At 43.2% G+C, this 16,220-nt stretch overlaps 1 protein-coding gene across 10 annotated transcripts in view; it reads right to left on the reverse strand.

Annotated features, from left to right (window-relative positions):
* Window positions 1–16,220, reverse strand: part of LOC128875979 (poly(rC)-binding protein 3) — a 108,542-nt gene that overhangs the window by 42,400 nt on the left and 49,922 nt on the right. For 6 of the 10 annotated variants that reach the window (XR_008456925.1, XR_008456926.1, XR_008456927.1 and 3 more), the window contains exons 1-2: window positions 11,763–11,920; window positions 3,456–3,711 (exon numbers count right to left, since the gene is read on the reverse strand). Coding sequence is in view for 7 of the 10 variants with exons in the window: in XM_054122052.1 (XP_053978027.1) it covers window positions 3,456–3,711; window positions 11,763–11,905 (399 nt within the window). In the remaining 3 variants the exon portion in view is untranslated. Of the gene's footprint in view, window positions 1–3,455; window positions 3,712–11,762; window positions 11,921–12,430; window positions 12,762–12,839; window positions 13,031–16,220 lie in introns of those variants that run through there. The other 4 variants (XM_054122056.1, XM_054122050.1, XM_054122053.1 and 1 more) reach the window with 3 other exon arrangements.

Consider the following 16,220-nt stretch of genomic DNA (forward strand, 5'->3'; position numbering starts at 1 on the left):
AGTACAGAGCTTAGCTGTAGGGGGCTAGAGAGTACAGAGCTTAGCTACAGGGGGCTAGAGAGTACCGAACTAAGCTACTAGGGGGCTTGCCATAAACGAAATTCAACCACACTAGTAGCCAGTTCCAAAAAGAATTTAAAAAAAAATAAGTCATTCGTTCCATCCAATCCCAAAGGATTAGACATTTAAACCCGGCCATATAGAAAGCATCCCCGACGAGGGGAATCCATCGCGTCTAGGGATAAGGGAACAAAATGCATCCGAAAGCTCGGCATTCACAGGGGAAGAAAAGCGAGCACCCCCGTCACTGTGCAACGCGCGTGCAACGGGAGCTCGCGAGACGTGCAAGAAGGGAGGCCTACGCGAAGGGGTCGGAAGAGGAACGCCGCCGGGACAGGGAAGCCCCATCGACGTCGTCGGCGTCGCCATCGGTGCATAAAAACGCGGGTGTAACGAGATTTGTCACGGAAGTACCCAGCGAGAGCCACGAAGGCCACGGGGAGAGGAAGCGGGAGACGAGACGACGCCGGAGAAAGCACGGAGAACCGAGAGGAGAGAAAAAGGGGGCCAACGCGAGAGGGAAACCCTCCAAGAGGGGTTGGTGCGCCGAGGGTGAGCGCCGATAGGATAAAGGGAGTCGAACGAACCGACCCTGGGAAGAGGCCCTGTGCAGCCCGAGCACCATTCAGATATGCAGAAACGTGCAATAATTTCCGTGCCACACTTCAGCACGAACTGGTATCGGTATATCGGGGCTAACGTGCGCCACCAGGCGGCCTCCGCTCGTGTCTCGCGCGTGTTTTATTTATACGGGCGCGAAGTCGTGTAACTAGAGTGTAACATCTGATGTACCAGTCTCTGATGTTTCACGTTTGTTCGTTATTTAGCAGAATCTGATACAGCGCTGGCTGATACCTAGAGCAACGACTGCAAGAAAGGGAGAGAAGAAAGGCAATACCAGAATCCTAACGTGGACCGAGCATTGTGCGCGATCTGTGGAGCGTCTGACGCACTGCCAAGAATTCGAACTTCCTACCCTTCGCCCGATCCTCTTTTGTCTATTTCTATTTTTTTCGATAGATAAATCACAATGCATCGTTAACGGATCTCGCAATCGTCGTCGTGGCGCAGCGTTTTCGAGCCTGGCGTAGTTTTGGCATGCGTCGTCCCAGATGACACGGGAGCACACGATCCGTGACGGTATTCCACCGATTTCACGATCCATTACTATCTATTACTATGTCGAAGTTCGCTGGTTTGGGTCGTTCCCGTTCGTGTGCCTCGAGACGCCACCTAGGCATCGCCCAGATCCGTAATTAATTGTCGCGCGGACCGCGACGGTGCTCGTAGCACGAGTAATTAATGTCTGCCGTCTTAGCGATTAATTGTCCGTCCCGTGTAGACGTCGAACGAGCCGGTCGTCCATGTACGAGCATCTTTTCGCGGAACGCATTGTGCTACCGTGACTCTAGCCTGCCGAGGTGGAGCCTACGGATCGCTTAGGGCGTTCCTGAAACGTTTCGTCAGTGTCTCCAGACTTGTTTTCGACATTTCCTGTACCATAGCGAGCTGGAAAGGAGATACGATGGTACCCTAATAAGTATTTCGATGATTAAATATTAAACAAAAATTCTAAATACCGTACCATGTTAAATATCTTTTATTCCTTTCCTAACTTTGCGTCCTTATCTTTCCCACTTTTGCGATCATAATCGCGATTACAATCTTCGTCCAGAAAATGACTCAAACCGTAGCAACCGAAACGCGAACAAAAATAAGCCTGTCTAAGACCGTCGTTGTTTATCTACTACATCGGCGGACCACGCTCTTTAGTATTACTAATTGAAATGATCGACTATATATTAAATAGCTTACGAGCCAATAAAGCGTGCCGCTGCGTCACGGATTGCGAAACTGTACGGGTACGAACACTTTCACGCGCAATTTACCGCAGTGTTCGCGAACTCGAGCGACTCGGAAACGAAGCAGCAAAAGTCCACCTCGGTTCCTTTCTTCTTTTTCGCGACGCTCGAGTATCGCTCGCAGAGGCGTATCCATGACCCGAGTCAACAATAAATCGGTTAGCACGGCTGCCAAGAAGATGCTCTCGTGGTTCGCGATTTCATTTTATTTTCGACGCGAGTCCGGCTCTTTCGTTCAGTGTTCCTTGTGTTTCTGTTACCGGACAGAACCGCGGAGAGAACACGGACGCGAATATAAACGCCCCTTGCCGTCCTGCGCGCGCCCGCGCGCGCTCAAACCCTTTCCAACAGGGGCTCTCAACTTTTTATGAAGACTTTGATAAGGGAGCATTCAGCTAAAATTCAATTCAGCAAAATTTCTATAATTTTATTTACGTGATTTAAATGTGGATTGTTTGCACCAGGTGCTCTCTCTCTCTCTTAACTAAAATTACGCTTCTATTTTTACAAAGAAAAATGGTATATTTTCTCTCTCTGTATAACTTATGAATAGTAAGTCTTCCAATTCCTTGTTTACGTTCCACGTTTAATTTTATTTAGTCGATATAAGTAATTTCTAAGTTAGCCATGCTATCCGACACGAAGAGGAATATAAAGAAGCGAGTCCCAAGCTACAAAAGGTTGACAAGCACTGTTCCTACACCCTTCTGCACGGTCACCCACTCGTTGATATTTGTTTTTCGAGCAGCGCACACGCGACCGCCACTCAAGTTGCAATATTATCCGCGGGGACAAGGAAAAAGGGCGAGATGAAAGGATTCCCTTTTAAATCCGCCCGAGAGCTTTTATTGCGAGCAAAACATGAGCGCGCGTAATCCCCAAAAATGGAGGGAAAAATCTTTAAAATTCTAATCTTTCGGATTACGAACAAAAATGACCGGATTAGGTGGACCACTGTACCATCGCTGGACAGTACCAGCCGTACAGACGGTGCAATACTACATCTACGTAATTATATATAAAATTAAATACTGTATCTCGACAAATGCAAGAAAATTAAACTGTCCATCGCTGAAATGTTTGAATATCGGGACTGCCGAAAAAATTCGACCAGTCCTTCATCCCCCAATAATAGTACGTGCAATGATCTACGTGCAGAAAATTACGTACCATTCTAAATGAAAAGAAAGAAAAGGACCGGTAGTAATACCGTCACCGAACGATAAATCCGTGTTTTCGTGCAGCGTTGTGCAACAACGCCCCTGATTTATATTTGCAATTTGTCTTCGACGGTAAATGGAATTGTGTCGGGTGGTTTTACAGCGCGAGCTGTTCCCGTACCCTTACGTAATCGTTGGAAAATTGATTCGATTTATAAATGGAATTGAAACTTGTAAGTGCGCTTCGGTTTCGTATCTCATCTAGTATATCAGTTGTTGCTAGACGTTGCAGCGTTTTGCCTCGAGTTCCAGGAAACGGAAGGCAAGTCGAGTCGTTCTCGGAGTAGCAGGTCGGTTGACGAACCGAACTTACCTTGCCCTGCATGATCAGGCGGATGGTCAGGGTGACCGAAGGGTCATCGTTCAAGGCTGGCTTCGAATCCATACCGTCCATAACGAAGACACGGATTCTGTGATTGCGATGAGGGATTTTCTTCTCGAGATTTGCGGAGGGAAAGGGTGTGGAGGAGGATAAGGAGGACAGGGGAGAGGTTAGGCGAGTGATTTTGGCTGGAGGGGTCTCGGGGGACGTGCTTCTCAAACGCTCCCAGGTATGCTCAGTCCTTGCACTGCAATCAAAATGTTTCATACATTATTAAATGATCGAAAGGATGGAGTAGACGGTGATATATATATATATTGCTCTATAGGATTTTCCAAAATATGCTTGAAAATTCTGCTCGTAAATTTATATTTTAAAATTCGTCAAATTCAAATTTTAATCTACACAGATGAAGAACGGAAGCTTAAACGAGATTGACGTACAAGATTATGATATATTCATGAATACTTTTCAATTTTAATGTTATTATTACTATGAAACATGATCAAATATGAGTTGTGTCTAATCTGTCAGATGTTGCATATCTTCGTAGATGTCGCAATGACCTCGGACTTTTTAAGTGGCACAATACAGTTTCTCTTGTACCACGTCACAGCTGATAAGAAAACGAATTCAATGACAATATCGCGACCTACAAACGACCTTAACCCCCGGTACACTTAGCAACAGTAAACATTGCTTATCATTGAATTGCTTTCTTTTTTTCTTTCTTTTTTTTCTTTTATTGATTGCAAAATAATGCCGCAAAAAGTACACCAAGTTCATTTTCTGTATCGTTTCCAAAGAGATCGAAAAACTGAACGATCGAAAAACGTTAGCACTAACGACTAGAATGACTTTGTTTACGACGATGCATCTCGCTTCAGACTTTGGATTGTAACCTTTAATAAAGCTGGGTCCTCGCGAGTTTTTCATCAGCGCGACACGCGTATTGATTATTTTGTTTCGTTTCGCCATTAGTCTTCGTCATACGTACGATTATAAAATCCATCAAGAAGATTAATTGTCAACATGATGGATGAAAGAGGGTCTGTGGTATTTGAGCGATCGCGACGTTTCTGTTTTCTCTATTACCAACCAACGGTAACTGGCAAATTGTTATGAAAATTATTATTAGTTTGGCCAATGAAAAGGGAAAAACGATGCCTAATCCAATCCCGATAGCTAATTTAATGGTGATTTACGATCGGATACCCTTCGGAAAAAATAATTTACGACGAAGCATGAATTTATTTCAATAGCCGCGACGCGGTTACGCGCATACGATTAATACTTCGCAGGGAATATAAAAGCGTTCGCTGAAAGCAATCGGGCGAATCCATTAACTCTAAACACGAAACGAAACGCAAAAAGTTGCTACGGAAAAAAGAGGAAACGTTTCGCTTTGGAGTGAAAATACGTTCCCCAATTGCGTTTACTGGCCAATTCAATAATTTATGCGGGTAACTAAAGTATAATGAGTCCTTGGCAAAAAAAATACCAACTCGTTTGCGTGAACGTTCGTACGCAACTACGGTTAATTAAACACGGCTAACCTATTATACGTTTCTGGCGTTTTGGAATTTCCTCTGATATTTATAACGATCAAAAACGTGTTTATTTTTAATATTCTGAATTTAACGGAACAACGATTTGCTCATCCCCGAAGACCGAATCCCAAGAAGCGTGGCCGGGACACGTTGGCTCGCATAATTCATAAGCCAGCGACTGTACTTCTATTTTCCCCGCGTACAAAGAAAATTCCGTTTCGGATTGACGCTATTTTCAAACGCGCACGTGGTATCAACGGCCCTCTGTCCTTTGTTGCATCTAACGAACCGCTTCCTCATTACGGGCACGTGCATAGAAGCCACTTAAATGGAACTTTCTATCACAAAGAAACCGTCGCGGGAATTAAACGGTGTAGCGGGAGAACGGGAAAACAAGTTCGGTGAAGTCTTTATGTGGAAAACGTTATGATGCACGCTTGGACGTCCATAAGTCGCCTTGGAACAAACGTTTGCTTGCACAGCTTGGAAAAACAGACGTTGCAAGATCTGTACCCTTGACGACGAACTGTGTTAACCCTGCCTAACTAACGCGCGTTACGAGCGAACTGCGGTTATGCCAGATGAAAATGTGGGCAAATTTATGCAGGAGTTTGTGCTTGAAAAATTAAAGGCACCAGGATTACGAAATTTAGAACCTCTGGATTGGTAGTCGAACGCTTTACCTATCGGTCAATTATTAAACATTGCTAAGAGTATCCTTATTTGAGTTTCTATTATGTTGGGAATGTCCATATGTCCACGAATATTAAAATAAGACAGTAAAGTCTATTAAAGAAACTCATCTGAACTTAACCGACTGTATATTCGTATATTTTTTTAAATAATATTTAACGCTTGTAGAATTAAAAATATTTAATTTTGGTGTTTAGAAGAGAGGTATTAAAGTATAATTAGCTGGTAGGAGCCGAGTAGAAATTTTGCAGGGTCGCGAACGCTTTTTGCGTCGCAAGTGGCAAGAACGATCCGTCATCCAGCATGGAATAGTAACTCGTCTCGTTGCATATACGCACACATACATATGTATGGGCCGCGAGCGCGTTCAGTTCAAGCTTATCACTGACTGAAGGGTTCGTTTAAATTTGAAATAAGAAAACGACGCTTCATTCATTTATTCATTCATTCGGTTCGAACATTGTTGACAAAATATAACGGGTAAGTAAAATTCCTCATGAAACACGTTTATCGGTTACAGAAATTAATTTCGTACCTTTCCTACTACTTGTGATCTCTTTGGTAGTTGTAAAAACAAGGGTGAAATCTTTCTACTTGAACTAGAGTTACGAAAAATTAAACGTGAAAATAGAGAATTAATTACTCTCGATTACAAGAAGAACGAATGTTTCTTAAGTTAGATTAAGGAGCAAATGAAAGAATAAAAGTGACAGAGACCGTTTTAAAATTGATGAGCGATAATGCGCAAAGTGGCGCCCCCTACGAGCCGTTTGCCATTGAATTAGGATGTTACGAGGCGTGCACGCGAACCTTCCGACGATAAAACACGAGTAAAGGGATTCACGGGTTACGAAGTGCCTGGCCGTTCCAGGGAAACGAAGTGTATAATGCTTCTAGGCTATGGCTTCGCCGCGTTCAGTTTTCAGGTCAGGCGATAAATACATAAAAGTGCGACCGAAGTGTCTCGGAGGGGACACGAGAGCGCGAACACCGCTGGCTTATTTTACTTTCATGCACCGAATGCAATTATGTATTCGAGCCCCGAGTTTAAGGTTCACAGTCCGATTCCTCCGTATCTCGGCTATCGCTCGATTGCTTTCGTCTACCCGGGAGACAAGAAAATTGCTTTAAAAATAGACCGCGTGACCTATGGCTCTCTAAATGCTCCGTTCAGATGCAATTTCGATCTATTCGGCAACAAACGATTATTCGTTAGAAATGTGAATCTAAATAATCGAAATAATCGCACGATATTCGAAGTAATTCGATACCGGTACGAGAATGTTTCAAACGACCTCCAAACAGGACAAGCATCATTCGTCACGAGAGTCAAACCAAAGATGGAGCGCACGTGCTGCACGAGCGAATCCGTGGAACGCGGGCACGTTGCACTGCATTATTTTTCACTTCGAGAATGTTAATTACGGCGTTACGAGATTATCGGTTGAAACGCGCGCGTAAAGTCCGATACGCGTACGTATAGTATAACGCGGTGTACATCCTCGATACATGGTTCCACGAGAACCTCGTTCGTTGCATTTCGGTGACGCGTGGAGACGATGGTTGTTTAGCAACGTATGAACTTGGAGGGGCTCCTTGTTATCATCGTGGAAAGAAGCACGTGGCGCCACGTGGAAGGACAATCTCATCTCATTCCTTTGAAATTCACGTGAAACTCTGTACGTTCCATAAGTGTTGAAATTACCAGACCTCGATATCATTGTTTACTAAATTTTGGTGGTTAATTTAAATCGAAATATTCTCATACGATCTACGTTTAATCAAAGACCGGTCGAAGCAAAGTTTCGTTAGAATCTTCTACTAAATAAACTACCACGGAACTATCTGAAACCAAGTATACACCGCGAATAGGATACGTATATCCATTCGTGGTAGAAAACAGAAAAGGGTTCCCACGTTCGTTGCTACGCCCCTTTCTCAATGCACACTCCCCTCCCGCGTTTGCCCCCCCCCCCCACCAGCTAAAAGTGCGCCAGACGGGTTTCTTGCTCTGTCCGTTACGAACAGCGGCGTTTTCAGCTCGCACGTCTGGCTGCATGTGTGACACACGTACCGGAGACACTTTGTTTCGACAAAGCCACCGATCGCATGCTCCGCATGTCGCATTATCAGGCCAGAGGCGTTATCTCGACTATCCAGACATTTTTTTCCATCGGGGACCGATATATCGATCCCTCGCGAACGGTATCTGCATTTTTTAACGGTCGCCCGGATTTTCGCGCAATAATGCAACGGAACGTATTACACGATATTGCTGTACGCGATGCAACCGCCTAATATTGACACCCGCGTTCCAGTTTCCGACAGTTGCCGTGTTCCAACGGAAACTTTTCGGAGTAACGTCGATTTGCAACTCTAGAGGCTCGATTCTCGACCGCAACGTGCACTCGTGATTGATTTTGATTAGGTTATTAATAAACGGGGATTAACTCTCGGACTATCTTTCTTCTGCAATTGTTTTCTTTTTTTTCTTTTTTGTAGCGTCTCGAATGTAAATACGATAGTTTAAGTATTCGCGAGGCATATATTGTATTTAATGCGAATTAATAGATGGCACAGATTCGGGTTAGGTTTGCGTAACGGGACTCGAGCTGCACCTCGCATCCTTGTTTCGTCTCATTTACCGTGTACCTAGTTTCTTCGCTGTCGCGTTAACTCTGTTGCAACTTGTGCGACGAGGTTTACCAAATAAACGAATGTAACAACCTGCTTTTTGCGTAATTACTCTTATTACTAATAAGGAGACATTCGAGTAGATTTTCGACTGTGCGATATACGCAAAATATAGATGGCACTTGGTGCGTTGATAATAAACGCGGCAACGTGAACGTGAAACGCGGATCGTTCGGTGCATCGTGAGCACGAATATCGACGAACGTGAGATCGCGACAGATAACGGACCGTCCATCAGGAAAGCAGATGCACACTTAGATCGTTATCACTCATCGATAACAGCGTACGACCACGTTACGCCGTCTAATAATAGTGCACGGTATGTATGAATTATAAACACGCTATTTATCAAGATATACAAATCTGAGTTAGGTCTCGAAGTAATTCTATAAATTAAAAAATTCAGAAAATGTTGTATCGCAAATGGGTATGATTGTTAGGTACGATAAGCATTGTCGTACGTCAAGCAATGATAGCAATTCCAGTTAAAAGAGACACAAAAAGCCTCGATAAACCACGTACAGGAACGCAGACGAGCAATTAAATTTTTAAATGGTCATTATGAAACATTTCATTATACAATGAAAATTCCCATTCTTATCCAACAAGTACTGGGTAAACGGTCTATATTTAATTCATCGGTTAAATGAAAATATTACGTATCCGGTGTCATAGCTCGCCGAGCAGGCAACACTTTCAACGAGAAAGTTCGTTTTAACGTGAACACGTATCGTCTAACATTCACGGGGTTTCCTTGTTCAGTAAAATAATACAGTACGCCGCGCTCGTAGCCTGTCGCTAATTATCGGTACACCGCATCGCGGGAATATCTGAATTTCAAATTGAAAAGCTCTGTTAGCGCAAATGCGCTATATTTAGCGTTGCCTGTCTTTCTAATCGACCACCGCGCGTCTATACCGGCGACTGTGACCGTTTCGCTCTGCTGCTGTCCGCAATGCAATTGGCCTGTGGAATTTAGTGCAATCTGTGTTCCGTTATACCTGCGTTCAGCGTGCGTGGAACTTAACGACGGCAATGGTCCAATCGTTTAAACCCGTCGAACCCGAGCGTTCGCGATGCCCTTACGTCGTCGCTTCCCGTTCGTCATAAAACCGTCGTTTTTCGAACCGTGACGCGTGCCCGGGTCGTTGTACCAGACATTGCGTAATATTAAACGGACGACCCGCCGCGACTAATTCGAGCAATCACGATCCATTCGTAATTCGCGCGATCCGGTGCACAAGATCGCTGCCGATTTGTCAATCTGCGCGTTTCACCCTTGTTACGTGGGCTGCCACGGCGTCCGTTGGAAACGGACGTTCGGTTCGTCATCGTTAACGCTGAACCGAGGTCAACGCTTACCGATTATACAACTGTATGTTTGCGATCGGAACAAGGGAGAGAGAGAACTAATTTTGCTCCCTTACTTTAACGTTGGAATAATTGTCGAAGTTTGGATTTTCTTTGCGAGAACGATCGAAAGCTACATATACTAACTACCACCGCTACTTATTTCTGTAATCTTATCAAAGTTTACGAATCCATTCGGATTTATTTTCTTCGACACCGGCGTAACTATAAATGTCCGGTAATTACACTTGGCAATTATTAGTGTAATTACCGTGGGTACTGGCAAACAACAAGAATTAAACTGTAACTATGATTAACGAATGACACTAGTAATTGTAATTGTTAATCGTCGGTTAGATCACATTATGCCCGATACCGGTTCGTATACGTGCAAATTATCGATCATCCGTGCATTTCTGTCGCTGGAGATTCGCCCGTGTGCGTGACCCGAATCAGTTGATGACAAGATGTAATATTTAAGCGCATCACCCGTATCCTCATTATTTACATGGAACGCATGTTGATGCGTGTATGCAACATTCGAAAATTACTCGTACTATCGAAACGCTTATAAAATATTCAAAGAATTCTAGATCGAGTACTACACAAAATTAAAAAAAAAAAAAAAAAAAAAAAAAAATTCATCACCCAGTGTGCTTCTATTCGAGCAAAATTTTCTTTTTCACCCAGAGTCCATTCGCGCCACAAACAAACCAGGAGGTCTTTATGTAACGCATAAACCGGCTTTTCCATAAATGCAACGAGCAACGAGTTTCAGGACGCGATAGTTATTCCGCCTGACCCGCGATTCGCGTACTATTAATCCCAGAAGATAAACCATAATCCGGAAACGGTTGTAATATGTTTGTGCGACCTCTGAAATTTGTGTTACTCGTCGACCGTTGCTCAAGAGCTACCGTAAGTCGAGAGGTAAACAATTACGAGGGAAGTGGTTCGGTCTCAGCGAGAAATCTATCGAACTGTAATATAAAACGCACTTAGAACGCCTCTATTTCCTATACGAAGAGCACGATTAACCCTTGCATTCCCAAATTATTAAAAAAATTACGATAGAGAAAATTATAATTTATTATAAAATTATAATAATATTTGAATATGCAGCTACATGTAGTCTATATTATTTTTACTCGCTATCAACAGAATTATATATCTTTTCTGTTTTCTTCGATGGATACCGAATGTCATAATGGACACGATACAGATTACTCTTATACGACTACAGTGGGAATGGAAGGGTTAAAAGCGTGCGCATTTGGTTGCATCCTTCGCTTTCGGGATCAAAAGCACGGAGCAAAAACCAGCATTGTTCAGAGGGCAGTAGCATGCCGTTGGCGTATATGTGTTTGTATATGGCGCGTATCGGGTGCGTGGAAAAAGGTACGCAGATACAAGTCGACGACCAGAAGCGGTACAGACGCGAGAGAAAACTAATCGCCAAGCTAGAAATGCTCCTTGTCTCTCTTGCACGCTCGAACGGGGCATTCGTTCTCTCTACATCTCGCTCTCTGTACCTCTTCTCTCCCTCTTTCGTTAATATCCGGAGTAGAGGGGAGAAAGAACCGATCGTTCGATTTGCCAGCACTAGCTTCCTATCTTCCTCGCTGCTCGGGTTTTGTATTCCCTGTCTGGTTAAATTACTCGGCCAGTGGCGTAAGCAAAAAGTGTGCAAACACGTTGACCCCTAAATTCGTGGCAAACATAGGCAGAGTTTTGAGAAATAATAAGAAATTGCTTTGGGGACCTCTGGGGTTAGTATTTTAATATCGTTTGTTGTTGACTACTATAGAAGATGTAGTAAGTTACGAATGAGAAAAATCGTGACGTTGTCGAAATACTGGAAAATGGTTCCTCTAAAAATATCGATCGAAATATCGACAGAAATATTTCAAGGAAGATACGAATCGAGAGTAAAAATACTACTAAAAGTAAAAATTTCAATTTCAATTTGTACCAGGAGTTCGTGAATTATAGTATACGGGGCCTGGAATACCTGTTTACAGCACTGTACGTAGTCAATGCACGAGCGTCACGGCGACGAAAATGTAAGAGATACAACGCGAGATACACGCGGCAACGAAAACACTGCTTCACTGCCACTGTTCCCCGAGTGCCAATGATAAGATAGAGCACCATTATTTTCGGTATCACACGTTGTTCGCGCACCACTATGGAAAATGGGAAACCGTGTGCTCGGGCATGATCCGGTTACTAACTTTCGACGAGTATCTCGGGTACTATTCCCTGATATTTACGGTATTTATTCCTTATTCCTAAACGTTTGCATAAATCCTAACAAGAATTGAATTTCACGCAAAAAAGTTAGATAGACCCCTATCTTCTCTAACCAGGAAGTAAATTTTCAGCAGACACAAAGCCACAAACGGAATTTCCGTATTCCCGACGTTTGTCTTATTTTGGTTGTTAGATTCACCTCTAACCGTTGCCCACCTGTGGTTACAACACAACCCACTTGATACCAGAAACCAGCGTAAATCCAATCTAGACAAGAGTTTCGAACACAACGTTCCATTTTCGTAGCACGTTGAGTGAAAATTAGAATATCAACCACAGAGTAAAATGAAATTGTACGTGAAACGAATAGAAACCGATCCCTGTGAATTGTTGAACCGAACGTACATCGCGAGTAGATCACTGTACCGTGTTTTCGTTCGTCGTGTATCGTTCGGATAAAATTTTCCCCATCTCCGGCTCCGTGCGACTCGTTCGAACGAATCGACGTTGACGCGGCGTCACACCACGCTGCAAATCGTTCTCCCTCCCGGCGCCGTATTTTTTTTTCCTTCTCGTGAACACCTTGTGCACGATTTCGAGACACACGCGAACAATCTCGAAAACGACGACGCGTACGGTTCGCGGGACGCTGGTGACGATTTCGAGCACGTATTCACGGTAGAATCGCGAATAAACGTACCGAACGGTAATAACGCCGGCGCGGCGTGTGCACTATGGTGGCGCACCGTAGTTGTTCCTCGTTGGCGAGGCGTCCCGAAAGGACCGTGGTACGCATTTTAATGGGGCGCGGCCGTATGAGAAAATTCTTAATTACCTAAATGCACTCCTTAATCATCGGGGATCAGGTCTGCCTCGCCTCATCGACGCACACAACACTCGATGCACGAAAACGGGGGGAAAGGAAGAAAAACACTACACTCTACGCGAAACTGGAAAACTGCACCACCTCGGCGGAACGCGAACGAGTCTACCTCGTTCTCTCTTATGTCCGGTCTCGCTCTATTCCGTCGATGCGCGGCGCTGTGCGCGCCGCTGCTGCGTGGTCGCCTCTTGCGTCACTACCGCCCCCTTCGCGGCGTCGAGTGCTACTTCGCCCGTTCGCGGCACGCCATTGGCTGACCAATAGCGTTCGAGCTTTACACTCGAGCCGCGGAAACGGCGCCGATTTCAAACCTTTTCGAATAGAATACCCAACGATACGAGACTATTTCTCGAATGTTGATGCTCGTGAAAATTCGATCAGCTTGGCGATTCGATCGATCGAATAGTAAGCTTTTCATCGATGTAATGCTTGAATGAAAAATTAAAATCATGGATCTTCTATTCAAGAATAGAAATAAATATCGTCAATAATTATCGATTGTTTTCGACGGAAAGGATGGAATGAAATATATTAGGTTGTCCCAAAAGTTTCTTTCGTGAGTTGCATTCAATTATTTTCTGTGGCAGTGTTTATATAAATAGACACAAAGCAAAATGAATCGTACACAATTCGGTAACGTAACATAAAACATAAAATATTGTGTATATATTAATTATTAATAAAACGAAAGAAACTTTCGGGACAACCTAATATAATACGAATAGCTTGTAATCTGTGACGTCAGTTTCGAATCTGTTCGAACTTTATTTGATACCAGAGTAAGGGTCTTGAAAGTTCTGATCGGTCTCGAAGTCTTGATTGATCTCGAAAGTCTTGATAGGTCTTGAAACTTTTAACGAATCCTCAATATTTTGGGAAAATAAATAAATTTACGGATACATCGTACTTCTCACTAATTTTCATATGAAATTTGTATGCTCATAAATTATTAAAATTTAAATTATTATTCTACATTGCTTAGTGGCCAACGATGATTGTTTAAATTTATCAATTTATTAAAATTTAAATAGCCACTGGAATATTTTGAATGCGTTTTCGAAAAGAAAAATTAACGAGACGCCTTACGAATCTGTAAATTCATTCATGTATTTATGCAGGATGTTCGAAATTCATTAAAAGTTTCAAGATTTCAAAACTGATTACGATTTCGAGGCGAATCAAGGTTTCAAGAGCGATCAAGACCAAGACATTCAAGATGTGGTATCGAATAATGTTCGCAACAATTTGAAACTTCACCGTCTCGGAAGTTTCGAATCTCCTTCAAGACAGATTCGAACTCCCATCATTATTTATGTATCGTGGATTTATCTGTGCTTCGGTTCTACTTCGTTCCTTTCCAATCTCCTACAATCGCTCCGGTAAATTTCATAAACTGATCAAATATTCGAATACCCCTGATATTTTAATAAACTAACACGAGTTCCTCGAATTTATTCTTATTTTCTAAAGAAATATCTCATTTTAATGAAGAAAAGGAACCGTGTTTCTTACATTTCTGTAGGAAAGGCTCTTTCAACGGAGGAGAAAGTAGCAGGAATGTTTAAAAATTCTCTTTCAGAAACTTACACCTGTTTATATAACGAACTCCTGCGGCATCTTTTGTTTAAAACTGAGACACGGGTTCTTTCTGCGAACGAGGTTCTTTCAGAGATCTCCTAACAAGCAATTACGAATTCTTCCTACAATTAATAGACCAACAAATAGATTTTTATCTCCTATTCGAGAGTTTCGCCCCTCATCCGCGTTAAAAGCGAATCAAGTTCTGTTATTCTCCGCGCTAGTTTAACGTAATATCGTACGCGTACGAATAAACAATCAAATATGCAAACGATCGTGCCGCCTCGCGATGTCATTTGCAAACAAACCATTGTCGATAACATGGAGCGATATCGAACATTGCTCCCCTCCATATTGATGCGAAATTCGACTGCACTCGTGACCCGTGGACCGCTATAAAATCAACGTCTACGATAATCGTCGCGAATGCTGGTGATAATCGTTCGCTACAGTAATCGCCAGCAATCGGTTCTCGACCAGGTTAAAACCGTTTCGTCGAATTATGAGGCGCTACTAATCAGTCCTCGTGGTGGACACCACGAGGACTGGCCGACCAATTTCTGACGGTACCGCGTTTCCCCACTCGCTTCTTGCAGCCGTTCAACTTTCCGTTTGGTAGGACGTTCGATCGAAACGAATCACCGGCGCCAAAAGTGAACGCTCCCGAATCAAACTTGATAATGAAAGAACGCGTCGGAAACTTCTGATGAATGAACAATCGTGATTGAGAGGAACGTGGGCTGGTGACCCCTCCAGGGTCGAATTAAGATTTCATTGGCCTCAGGCCTGAGGGGAGGGGTGTGGCTGAAACCCCCCAGGGGATTTTCGATGATATTGAAATACGCTGCAGTCCGTACTAAATTAAGAGGGGTTTAAGTCATCGTATTATTAATTTCGTTGTAGTTTAGAAAGTACAGGTTCGAGAAGCTCGTAACATATTACCATTTCTGTGAGGGCGAATTTACTTTTAATTCTAAAAATATTAAAAATATGAAGCTTCTACGTTTTCCTAACGAGGAATTAATTTTTAATTCTAAAAGTATCAAAGATACGGGACTTTTACTTTTTCTTTCTGCTTTGTGTACACAGCCACTTGAATGCCACAGGAAATTATTTTTAATTTTTAAAAATAATCAACTATTTCCTCGCCGATAAACCAGAGCCTGACGTTGGCGAGTATCGATAATATATTATCATTGGTATGTATTGTACGCCGAGGCACACTTCCAAAAGGTCCTTGGAAGACATAAATAACAACACCGTATCTAGATCGGTTCACATTCCAAAGTTCGATCGACCAGCCTTACCAAACGGTAAAACGGATTACGAAGTGTATTTAATTCCGCGAACTTCCCCGAAAGCTGCCTCGTAAACTATCTTCGTCGTTGTTTATCGACACGGGGGTTTGGACGAAATGTAATTACTGTCGCCGACAAACAATGGCTCGTTGAACGTGTCCAACTGTTCGCGTTTACAATGTGACGTAAGTAAAACATCCATTCTTCCGAAGAGAACGAACTCTGACGACTCCGTAGCACGGTTACGAGGCGCGCTACGGAGAACACATTCTGTATACAGAAGAATAAGGTCATACACGAGATACAAAGCGTTGTTCGTAAACATTTCAATAGAATCAGCTACACCAGCTTCAGAACTGTTGGAGCACAAAGCTGGCCTGTAACTTGGAGACAATGCGAAATAGGTCATATGTCCGCGCGAACTTTTTTCGTTGGATCGCGTTTATACATCGCGACT

This window comes from Hylaeus volcanicus, chromosome 4, assembly GCF_026283585.1.
Source record: "Hylaeus volcanicus isolate JK05 chromosome 4, UHH_iyHylVolc1.0_haploid, whole genome shotgun sequence".
Taxonomy (NCBI): Eukaryota; Metazoa; Arthropoda; class Insecta; order Hymenoptera; family Colletidae; genus Hylaeus; species Hylaeus volcanicus.